Source organism: Lottia gigantea, assembly GCF_000327385.1.
Source record: "Lottia gigantea unplaced genomic scaffold LOTGIsca_189, whole genome shotgun sequence".
Taxonomy (NCBI): domain Eukaryota; kingdom Metazoa; phylum Mollusca; class Gastropoda; family Lottiidae; genus Lottia; species Lottia gigantea.
This window is the reverse complement of record NW_008708354.1, coordinates 197,781-210,278: the sequence shown is the minus strand read 5'-3', so window position 1 is coordinate 210,278 and position 12,498 is coordinate 197,781. Positions and strand designations below refer to the sequence as shown.

The 12,498-nt window shown below is 34.3% G+C and overlaps 3 protein-coding genes across 3 annotated transcripts; all 3 read right to left on the bottom strand.

The window, feature by feature from the left end:
- Positions 1-1,325: 1,325 nt before the first annotated feature.
- Positions 1,326-3,472, bottom strand: LOTGIDRAFT_174280 (hypothetical protein; the record flags this gene model as incomplete). The annotated part of the gene is made up of 2 exons (XM_009052608.1): positions 1,326-1,984; positions 2,164-3,472. The coding sequence occupies 2 exons, from the start codon at positions 3,470-3,472 to the stop codon at positions 1,326-1,328; spliced, it is 1,968 nt and encodes a 655-aa protein (XP_009050856.1).
- Positions 3,473-3,526: 54 nt separating this feature from the next.
- LOTGIDRAFT_174279 (hypothetical protein) lies at positions 3,527-4,249 on the bottom strand (the record flags this gene model as incomplete). The annotated part of the gene is made up of 1 exon (XM_009052607.1): positions 3,527-4,249. One exon carries the CDS (start codon positions 4,247-4,249, stop codon positions 3,527-3,529), a length of 723 nt encoding a protein of 240 aa, XP_009050855.1.
- A 674-nt stretch (positions 4,250-4,923) lies between these two features.
- On the bottom strand, positions 4,924-8,444 carry LOTGIDRAFT_174278 (hypothetical protein; the record flags this gene model as incomplete). Its single annotated transcript, XM_009052606.1, has 3 exons — positions 4,924-5,504; positions 5,614-6,246; positions 8,060-8,444. The coding sequence occupies 3 exons, from the start codon at positions 8,442-8,444 to the stop codon at positions 4,924-4,926; spliced, it is 1,599 nt and encodes a 532-aa protein (XP_009050854.1).
- Between the last annotated feature and the right edge of the window lie 4,054 nt (positions 8,445-12,498).

Below are 12,498 nucleotides of genomic sequence, written 5' to 3'. Positions count from 1 at the left end.
TAAACGATTGAATATAATGGTATTATAATTAGGACATTAGATGATATAAATCGTCTTTTTTCAAACCCTGACCCAGATTTACCAAAGAGTATTTCACCAATCGTTGATAATCAAGGTTTATTGTTTAATGGATTTAGAATAATATTTAGTCCAAATTCCCCTTTATTCAAAATCGACACAAAAGACTTTATATTTACATTAACGAGAGGGTTAATAGATTTAATGAATGGCAAGGATGTTGAAATTGCCGATTACAAGGATTTAGTTGCATACTCAAAATTTCTACATGCGATCAGAAAGTCAGGACCCGAAACAAGAAGATTGAAAGAAGTTGATTTTTATATAACAAAAGTTATTGAGGAAGAGGAGGTAGATGATTATGCAGAAGATTATCCACCAATCATACAAGAAATAGACGAATTCGATGATATGGTGGCATCTGGACAAGGTATAACGTTTTTATCCGACGACAATAAAGAATTGCTTAATAGATTAGAAATAATATTAGCGGCCATGAAGGAAGGTCATCGATCGGACAGACAATACAACGAAGTCAATGCCATATTAAAACGGCTTTTGGAGAAAAAAATCATCACTAAAAAGACTATATAAACGTCATTAAAAATGTCCAATAAAGAACAATTGTTCGTTATCACCTCGAATAAACCAGACATCAAATTGTCTCTAGACTACGAGTATGAACTCGATCGCAATAAACAGTACGAACTGGGATTTAAGTATTTCTCCGTTTACAATTCCATTAGAAACATCAACGAAAAAAACAATCAACTAAAAATATCGACGGATAACGGAGTTACGTTCGAAACCATAAGCTTACTACCGGGGAGCTACGAATACGTAGCCATCAACGAATACCTATCCGAATACGCAGGAAGCGTGAACGGCAAAAACAATATCGAATTCGAAGGTAATCTGAATCTGAACAAAATAAAACTGATCTTGAGAAATAACAGTCAAGTCGATTTCAACGTAGAAAATTCGTTGAATGCGTTACTAGGGTTCGATAAACGAATATACGCGCAATCGACATTGGCGCCGCACAAGGCCAACATCGAGAACGATATCGACGTGATCAACATTCACTGTAATTTGATCAACGGTGGATTTTTCAACAAGCACAAACGCCAAATCATATACAGCATACCGACTTTTACGGTGCCGATCGGATACAGAATTATAGAGAAACCGTTTCAAACAACCTATTTACCAGTTAATTCTTTCATGATCAAAGATATAAATCTGGAAATCAAAGACGGTAAAAACAGGTTCATAGACTTTGGCAACGAAGAAATTGTCATTCAACTTCATTTAAAACAATCTTCATTCTCTTCTTGATTAGAAAGATAATCGAAATCATCAAATTCATAGTTTTCGTCAAAACTATACTCATCTTTGTCGTTGTAAGGATACATAATTCCTTCACTGTTTGGTGGTTTTCTTTTAACATTATTCAAATAACTTCTAAAAACTTTAGTTTGTTTATCATTTGGAATAACTACTCTATTGGTGAAACTTTTTTCCCATGGTTTATTAAATTCGTTCGACACATCATGTCCGCTTGCTAACTGAACGTAATCTTCTACACTTATCTTATCATTAGAATAACCTTTAAACGTTTTCTTTTCTTTTAAGACACCATCAGAAGTCAAAACGATGTTGTATTTGACTTTTAGTGCTAAATATAAACCAAATATAATTCCACCGTCACCGTAATCGTTTTTACCTTTGCAATAGTCTTTTTCGGAGACCAAACCAGCTCTGTTTAGTTTTTTCCAATTTTTGGATGAAATGTACAAACTATCGGTGTCGGTATAGTATATTTCGGGTTTATAAAATCCATTTATGACGTGAATGAAATTGTTCATTATTTTTTTACTGTGAGATAAAACGAATGATCCCAAATGACTAGTTGTTAGTCGTGTAGATTTACTATCTTCGGTAGTAATCTCTTTTTCTTCAATTTCTGTTTCAACAATATATTGAGTATCATTAATTTTCTCATAGGTTTAACGCGTGAATCAAAGTTGGCCTGTAAAGTTGCTTCATTCCATAAATGTCTAGTTGTGAATATATCTTTCTGAATTGATTTACCATACAAGGAATTACCTAATAATTTCATGCAATTACTACCCACGATATTACCTTCTCGTTTATATTTATTTCTTAAATCTCTCAAAATTAAAATATAATCTCTATTGGGTGGAGTTTTAAAATTTTCTTCGTAAACTATACCATCTAATATTCTAATAATTCGTCCACCGGCTTTCACTATTTCTTGAATATCGACCGATGTTAAAACGTCGTGACAGAAACCATTTCTGAACCTGATTTTGTTACCCGTTTCCTTTTTACCTTCTTTATTCGTGAAAGTGATTTTATCTTTAGCTGGTATCGGTTGGAAGAACATGTTTTTGGGATAGTCAAACCACACTGTTAAAATAGCCGTTCTAGGTCTGAATTTTTGTTTATTGAAGAGTTTTACAAATTCTTTTTCTTTTTCTGGTAGAAACGGTCTTCCACTTTCCGCTCTCGGATATTCACTGTCTAAATCCGACATGGCGGAAGCGTATAAACCGGTAGCATCAAATGCCATTAGTTTAGTACATTCTATTTTTTTAAGTCTCAAATGAACCTCCGTTTTGTCTTTTGTGCTTGCGCTGTATTCTTTGAATAAATCAATTATGTTATTACTTCGTGTTTGTGAAATATATTCCTTTAATACGTTACAAATTTCATCCATTTTGTTCGTTTCAAATGATTTTCTATTTGCCGAAACTCTTCCTCCTTTAATAGATCGTCTGATAAAATTTCTTATAAAAGGATTAGTGTGCGAATAAACTTTTTCTATATTTTCTTTTTCGGTATGTTTCGCAACCATTCTAGTAGTTTCATACCATTCTTCTTCCACCATTTCTTTATCGTAATGATATAAATAATACCAACCCTTTAAAGATAAAGATGGAGCCGTTAGATTATTGGACATATTCTGGTTTACAACTTCTTTCGTCACTTGGTTGTATTTTATCAAACAAGCTCCCAAACAGAGAGTGTCTCTCTTGGCGTAAGGTTCCCATTCGTGTCTCAATTCCTCCCAGTTGTCTTGCGTGTATTTAGCGATATCTACGTCGGCAATCTTTCTCAAATTCGCGGGAAGATTGGAAGAATTTCCCCATGCAGCCAAACTAGAGGATTCGTGTTGATAGGAACACGTGAAATTAATATGTTGTAAATAATTACCCTTTATTTCTTTCTGTCTTTTCCATTTTTTCTGTAAATCTTCATCTTTATATGGATTAGATAAAGGAAAAGATAGAATTCCTCTGGGTGTTTTTAAAGGGCAATGCGTTAGTTTTTTTGCATTTTTAAGCACGATCCAGTTGTCGAATCCACTGCCGTTATGAGAAATTAATATTAATCTCTTTCTATCATATTGACCTAAATATTTCAACATTTGATCGATGCAATCTGTACCTACAAATATTTCTACTACATTCATTAGTTTATCCTAAAATTCTTCTGGAATGGGATCTGATGACTTTAAATCTGGAAAGAGATTATTTATTCTGTTTAACATTTTCCTTAGTTTTTCTAAATTAATTAAAGTGCAGGCAAAAGGAATTGCTCTTCGCGTGTCTTTTTCTGAATACGTTTCGCAATCCCAAGCGAATAACGCATCATCACTCATACTCGAAAGCACGTTTAGTTTGAGGGGTGAAACCTGTGTTACTGCGTTGTCATCTCTACACGTTTTCCACAACTGTTCGTAATTGCCTTCTATTTCTTCAATTCCCAAACTTTTTTGGCTTCTTCTAATCAAACAGAAATGCGAGTTGTGTAAGTACAAAACCCAATCTAATTCACCGTGAACGTCTCTGGGGTGAAAATGTCTGTTTTTGGGATTATAAATTTGAAACGAAGTGTTAAATTTCTTGTTGAATTCATTCATTCTAGCACAAGTCATCACTCCTTTTCTATTTGCTTTTGAAAACCCGTTGATGTATTCTTGAAATTTACACGTTAAATCTTTGTTCAAAACACGATTGACGCATTTGATAAAACAGTGACCATCTGTAGGTATGTAACAATTTTCGCCTTCGTATTCATTGATCTTTTTAAGCAGATCAGTTCCTCCTCTGCCAACTCTCGATCTTTTTATTTCTTGGAAATTCAAATTTAAAATTATTTTTCCTGTAAAATACCAATCGGAAGCATCGGATTTTTTGTCCATATTTGAAAAGATATTGTGAAAGGTTTTGGCATTGAAACCGAGGAGTGACATGTATTGTCTGTGATTCCCTTCCTCGACTAGATCCATCTATTTTAATTTGGCCTTTGAATGTTTTAAATTTATCAGAGATAGCCTTGATAACATCGGAAAATAGGGCGTTTTCTCTCAATGTTTCATCAAGTTCGATTTTATTCATATTTTTTTAAGTATATATTTTTGATTATTTCTTTATTTTGACCGCTGATAATTCTGTATGGAATCCAAAATTTCATTGAATTCTTGTAATTCTTCAACTGTTATGTTCTTGTCTTCTCTCGATCTTTCAAAAAGGATGAACAATTGATTAAGATACATATTCAAGATATCCGTTTTCTTTTTATAATGAGCTTTCTTTTTACTCGTGAAACCTAAAGTGATGAGACCGCAAGAAGTCGTTTGAACGGCTGTTAATGCAGCCAATACGGTTGGGACGATGACCGGAAGCATTAATCCACCAGTCACGGCCGTTGCCACCGTTACTCCTATCGTTAGAACTGTGCTCGCTGTTTTGAAAAAAGAATCGATTCTACTCCATGTTTTCCTGCATGAATTGTACTGTCTCAACTTTATTTTCAACTCTTCTTGTTTGTCTATCATGTATTGTTGTCTGCTTTCGAGTTCCATTTTTTAAGTCGTTAAATTAAGTGAATTTCCGACAAATGGAACCACGGAATATCATATAGAGCGTGCTTGTTTGGCCTAGCATTATTATATTTGCGGGTATTAAAAGTAAAAACATTTACGCGTACTAACGGCATTTTTTTTTTCGTATGGTCCTCGTTAAGATGATAGGAATATTTTCTTTTTTCTTTTTCGATGTTTATCTTGGCTCTAGAAATAAAACCACCACCTTCAAGGATGGAGTCGGAACCTTCGGCAAACGATAAATGTACTATAAACTCTCTTTCTTGTTGACTTTTATGAACATCGATCGAGGTGTATTTTCCACCTAAAACAAAATACAGTTTTACGTATTCAAAGTCTGTTGTTCGTAAAAACTCGTGACTGCCCGATTCTATTGGTCCGGGTATTATAAGTGATGGTGGAACTTTGACAATGTTGGTTGATGGTGGATTTTCCGTCTCCAATATCATATCTAAATCTTTGATTCCAATGATATCCTTATCATTTTCTACTTCCATTTTAAAGGTGTCTAAATATTTACCATTTTTCGTTTCAATTTCCTGAACTCTTTTATCAATCAAACGTATATTCTCTTCCAAATTACCATCATGAAATATGTTTGACGGCATTACCGGTTTGTTTGAAGACTACTTTATTGACTTTAACCTTCATGGGAAACTCTATTTGAATCAGACAATTACCTCGAAAAGTAAACACTTCCGTTTCGCCGATATCGAATAGGTTTTTAGGTTCTCCGTATGCGAGAGAACCCACTTTTATTTCTGCTTTGAATCCGTATTTGTTTGATTTATAAATTTGGTCTTTTCTATCGAAGACAGTGTCACTTTCGAATGGAAGATTGAAATAATACGATTTGTCCGTGACAATAGCTTCTAATTTGCTCAACTTTCTCTCTTGTCTCAAAAGATCGTCATGAATTCTAGATACCAAAAGATTGACCTGTTCTTTAATATAAATTTTCATATCATCTCGAAATTTATTTTGAAGAAAGTTTTTAATCACACCCACTTCTTTTTCTAATTCGTCCGTGATTTTAGTATCCAAAGCAGTCAATTGTTGTTTCAACGTATCTTTGTCAATGGGAAGTGTGTTAATTATATCTTGAACATCTGATTTTTGCTTCGCGATCTTTTCGTTCAAATTGGATATCGAATTTTGTAACTCGGTTTTGTCCGCGGTCTTGTCTAGTTCTGCTAGCAATTCACCAAGTTTTCTTTCCAAAGCGGTTAGTTTTCGTTTCAATCTATCCTCGTTTACATTTGGGTTGTCTATTAAACGTTGGACGTCTATTTTTACCTTCGTAATCTTATCGTCTAATTTAGATATTCAACTGACTTGTTTTATCCACTTGAATAAGACGTTTCAAACTCGTTAACTCTTGTTGTAGTTTGGGTTCGTTCACAAGGTTTTTAATATTTCGTCTGAAGTATTTCTTCACGTCATTTATTCTATTTTCAACATGGTCCTTATCTATTTGAATTGCATTTATTTGATCCAGTAAATATTTCTTGTTCACGGCATCGTTATCGTTTCCTGGAAACTTTAAATTAGTTATTTTGAAATTGTTCATATCGATATCCCCTTGTAAGGTGTCTCCGATTTGATCCACGAAAAAAGCTTTCGCTTTGTTTATAAACGCCGTCATGGGATTTTTAGATTCTAGAGGTAAAGACCCTAATCCAAACTTGTTTGCCATTTTTATTGAGTTAAATTTATTATAATTTCTTCAAACTTTTCTCCCAAACTCAACCGATATAAAACCCAAAGCGACAGCTGTCCACACAGCTTTTGTCCTGGCATTTGAATTTGAAACGTAGAACATTTGATTGGTTTACTAGTCAATTTCGTTATCTCTTCTGTCGGTTCTAGACCGAAAGAATCAAAGAAATAAAAGTTATTCGAAGAATCTTTGTGTAGAGCAGAGTGATGAACTCCTTTTTGATCCGACGTGTGAATATTTGTGATGGCGTAAAATTTACCTTTCTTGTATTTCAGTTCATCAATTTCATCTCGCATGCAATAATAAAACGGCGAGACGTTCAACTCCTTGGCCCATTTCACAAGTTGAAAATTTGTAGTCGTGTCTTTTCCGTATTTATCGAGAAATGCATTCATTTTTTAAGTTTGAAAGTATTGCTGAAGACCCAAATGACGAAATATATACGTAGTTTGTGTTTGAAAAAACTTGTATAACATTCTGATAAAACACATTCAATAATATTTTGAAGATAAATTTACATTTAAATTTAAAAAATCTTAATTTAAGAGAGCGTAAATGCTTGTCGACATCTAAATTTCTTAACCTTTCATCTAAATCTTCATTTTCGAGATTCATTTTTAAAAGTCAGTTTTTTGAAGTTCATTTTGATAAAACCTTCCTATGATTTGTTCTTTGTCTTGATCGATCAATTCATACGTGGGGGGTGATGTGTTGTTTACTTTATCAACGATGAATATCTCGTTAGTCCAATAGCCGACGTAACCTTTCTGAAACAATGATTTATATTTAAAAATACGAACTCGATCTCCAACTTTGAATTTGGGTTTAATATTCAAATTGCTAATCTCGTTTTCAAAGTTGTTTCGAGTGTTGACGGACTTTATGATATTTGGGTTATTAGAGGCTTGCGTTGGCGTCACACCTATAGACGAATGTATTTTGTTATTGTATTCGTCGACAACAACTGGTAATATTTTAAGCCATTTTTGAGATTTCAATTCCGTGAATTTCTTGAATAATTTGCTTTTAAGAGTCCTGTTGAATCTTTCTATCACTACGGCTTTACCTTCGTTATGCGTGCTGTAAATTTCAAATCCCAGAGATTTCACATTTCTGTTGTAGAATTCGCTCCCTATATCAACCCACAACTTTAGGGGTCGTCTGTCGGATTGTTTCATTATGGTTTCGAATGCTTGTTTGACAGTCAGACCCGATTTGTTTTTCAAGGGAAAGACCCTAGCGTATCTCGTGTATATGTCGATCACCGTCAAACAATACTTGTACCCTCTCGACTGGCATGTTGATTAAATCGGCTGACCAAATTTCATCTTTATCAAAAACTTTGACTTTGAGGTAAGGTTTGTTTTTTCGAAATTCTTTGTGAATCTCGTCTGCTATGCCCATACCCAATTTCAATTTTGCCTTCAAGAGTTTTACGATAAGAGCCCTTTGTAATTTCTCTTTGAAAGTGGGATTGGGAATATTTTCGAGTTCGTCTATCATTTGTTTGTCTGCTTGGTGTCTGAATGTTACGTCTTTATTTCTGTACAGTATGTCGTGTTTGAGCGCTGCTGCGTCAACTCTATTAACGGGTTCTTCCCCTGGTTTGGGAATATCATTTTCGTCTAAACGCAGATCTAATCTCGTGCCTGGACCTGTATAATTGTGGCCTGGGAGATGTTTTTCTCCGGGATATTTTGCCCATGGGAATCCAGGGTGAGAACCCAATGACTTTTGAATGTCTCCCGCACCGAAATACGTTTTAGGAGGATGGACATGTATTAAAGACATATTTGTTCAATAATGAAATAAACACTATATATTTTTAATACGAAAGATTTAATACAAGGAGAAAACTATTCAAGCGATAGAAATGAATCATTAGATCTTTTCACTGCATCTACTCCTGAGGAAATTTGTTGTTTGAGACAAAATTGGCCACTTTGGGGATGAGAGATGTTAGCGCAGAGAAGAAACCGTCTCCTTCGAATTTTTTTTTCGTGTTTTAAAATTAAAGACATTTTTAATGCGGTTATTTTATACTGTATTATTATTAGTGATTCTTGTCTGTGGTTTGGGTAATTTATATGGAGTTTGTTATAATACAGTTTGGGGAGTCTGTTATAATACATTTTAACAGTTGTGTCTTTTCGGATATGATGCATTGAAAAAGCTGCACATGCGCAGAAGTGAAATGCGTCATATCCGAAGAGACATATACTACTAACCATGTTACGACCGAAACGGCCACAATTATTGACCTCGCCATAGTGAACTGCCCAGACTTTGTGAAAAAGTCACAAGTTCTAGCATGTAACCCCCAAATTAGTGACCATTTTACTATCTCAATAGAAGTAAACCTTTCACCTCCTAAACAAACCTGTTATAAACGAATCATTTAGTCTTACAAAGAATTTCAAATTGAAGCCTGGGACTGCATATATTCTAATACAACTGATCCCGCAACTTTAGCCCATAAAGTAACTGGCTGTATTATCCAAGCAATACACGTCTCACAATTTGGTAACTATAAGATCAAGAGATGTAGAGTGGTACAGTGCTACAATCAGAATCCCTCCTCTTACCCAAATTGATAAGATTCTATTTGATAACAAAGAAAAGGTTGATGCGCTAAATGATTTCTTTTTCTCTCAGTCGTCACTCTCTGACAATCTCGATCCTCTTTCTAAACTTTATCCAAGTTGCACAGAAGTTTCGAGTCTACAATATCTGAAGATATTGTAGAAAATATACTCCCGTCTTTATCTCCAAAGAAATCTTCTGGGCCCGATCACATTAACAACTACATTCTCAAAGCATCAGCTCGTGCTCTAAGTACTCCTCTTTGTAGACTGTTTATACGCCCACACATTAATGAATACAGTATATAGTCTTCGCCCCTCTCTGTCTGTCTGTCTGTCCACAATTGTTTTTTTTTGACGAAACTTGGAGGATGAACCCTATTGAAAATCAGGCGAATCGAAAAATATTTACTATGAGTTATTGTCCTTGTTCTTGAATTGTTTGTGGACACGATAGAGAGCTGGTTTTTTGGTGGATTTTGACGAAACATGTTGTGAGTGTTTGTAATCACCCAAGGATGAACCCTATTGAAAATCAGATAAGTCGAAAAATATTTACTATGAGTTACTGCCCTTGTTCTTGAATTGTTTGTGGACACGATAGCGAGCTGGTTTCTTGGTGGATTTTGCCAAAATTTGGTGTGAGTGTTTGTAATCACCCAAGGATAAACACTATATAGCCGTTGCCCCTGTCTGTCTGTGCGTCTGTCTGTGTGTCCGTAAATATATAACGACCATCTTGCTTTTAATAATTCCTAAAATCAGTAAAATTGTAAATTGTTTTCGAACTTTTAAATACAGATTAAAACGTTAAACCTTAGAAATAATCTCCAAAAACTTTATCCTGCCACTTTTTGAATATGCCGACTGTCTATGGAATAACTGCAGCAAAGAAAAACCTGACATCTTGGAATCCCTCTACCTTGACGCTATTAGAACAATCACTGGTCTGCCAAGAAGTACCTCTCACAAAGTCCTTTATATCGAATCTCGCTTTGACAGTACAGTCAAAATTATTATAAAATAATTAACGATCAAACTCAACGTCTTTTCTATCTAAATTAGTCCCACCACCCATCTCCAAACCTGGCTTCTGCGAAGACAAAACAATATTCCACCTATTTACTGTAAACATTTATCCAGAATTAAGTAATTCTTTATACAAAACAAGGTTGTGTAGATTCTGATTACTATTTATTTATTGTGTTTGATATGATTATTCAAGTTTAAACTGAAATTAATTACAAGTACATTGATACATCCTTTTCGCACTTCTGGTGGTGTTCACAGACAGGTTGAGGCTCTCGCTTAAGCAGAAAACAGTTGGTAAGGTGAGTATGACCAAGACGAGAGCGACACATCTTCATTTATCCTGTTGGCACAATAGGAGGCGAGGTAGTCTCCTGAAAGAGACTTGATGACATGAGTTTGCAGCATTCCATCTTTGCTGTCATCGTTGCTGAATAAAAGGTGCTTTGGACCGATTTGAAAATGAAATAGAAAAGCTTCTAGTCGTTCGGAACAAAAGCTGACCCTTATTGCTGTATATTGTTAACCTGTCAGAAATTAATGGAGCGTTGACGTTTGGCATTTACAATAATATATATGGTGCCCTGGATGTTTTTGAGGATAAATACCATCATAATCATCGTAAAAGAGGTTCCATTATATTGGTACGATGCAATAAGATGTATATTTGCGGTTGTAACCAATTTTTAACGTTTCAGACAGCCAGTCATGTTGCCTTACCATTATAAGTACAACCAATCTAAGTATGTTTATAATAAAGACGATTAACATCCACCCCAGGGGTTTCAAAAACAATCCTATTATCAAAACCATTTTTATGTTGTGTCGGTAATATGGTTAATCCAACTGTGAATGTGATCAATCAACTGATCAACTTATCACATTATTCTCTAAAGAATCAGAATAAATACCTTCCTATAGTAAAAAATCAACCAAGATTATCCTAATTGTTTCCGAGTTCAAACATGTTATGTGCTAGTAGTGTTTACAGCTTCACAAGAACAATTCAAAATATCGAGCACGCTGATAAGATCTGCAATAAATTTTAAACAAAGTTTAGAAACAATGATTATAAAATGATATTTTGAATACAAAAAGGAGAAGTGTATTAAGATAGTACCTTTTTGTGAGTTATGGAGTATATAGAAGTTGACACAAAATACAACCATTCAACAAATATGTGGATGTTGAGTAGACAGCTGACACTTCCAGGAGTTTTTTAACGTTCTTACACACAGTTATTATCCCAATTATGATGTGATCGTATACATTAAATTCTCAATTTTAAACATAACTATATTTTTTCTTTTCTTTATTTTATATCGATTATTTTGCTGTTCTTTTTGACCTTGCGAATAAAAAATAGCTCTCACATATCAATCTCATTTTTTCTTGAACAATTTATTATGTGTTTTTATCTCAAGGTCTCCTCAATAACTTGCAAGTTTTTTTACTCGCCGTTGGAAACCGATTGGCTCGGGGACAAAGACTCTTGCTAACCTTTTGGCCTTTGGATATTTCAACCCAGTTTACGCCTGTTGGTCGCAGGTTTGAGGAGATGACGCTTGAAGGGACGATGGGTGCTGCGTACTCAGTACATGCTATCCATTAAAACGTAAAACTTTCATTGTATTTCTTACAGTTCGTTGTCAAGTGTTCGTATTTTAATTGGCGTTACTAGTAATGTATTTTCCTTTAAACAGCAACGACATTGCAGAATTTCCTGAAATTCCATGGTGTTGACTGTCTACAGCACAAATATGACGACCACATTCAAATACTAACCAAATTTCCTTACTTTGTTAACTGCAAAATGTAACTGCGAAAAGTTGTATTGTCCTTTACTACAAAAAAAAATAACATTTCAACTACAAGCACCAGATATCATCTACGTTTCGTCACATTAACAGTCATTTAGCTCTCATGTCTATCTGATTTATTGGCTAAAAATAAGGATGTAATTTAATTTCAGCTGATTGTGTTCTATGATTGTCATGAAAGTCTTGTTGCATTATTAAAAATCCAAAAATTAATTATTCTGCTACATTAGCATTGATGTATCTTGATTGAAAATGACAAAATTGATCACGATAGATGAACAACAAAATGGACACAGATGTAGTGTGATTCTGAATAATTAAAATAAGAAATTGGATTGTCAATAGAAATAAATTTTACATTGGTGGAAAAGGATCACAACAGGAACTATTTGATGCAACATGGTTTTATTCGTA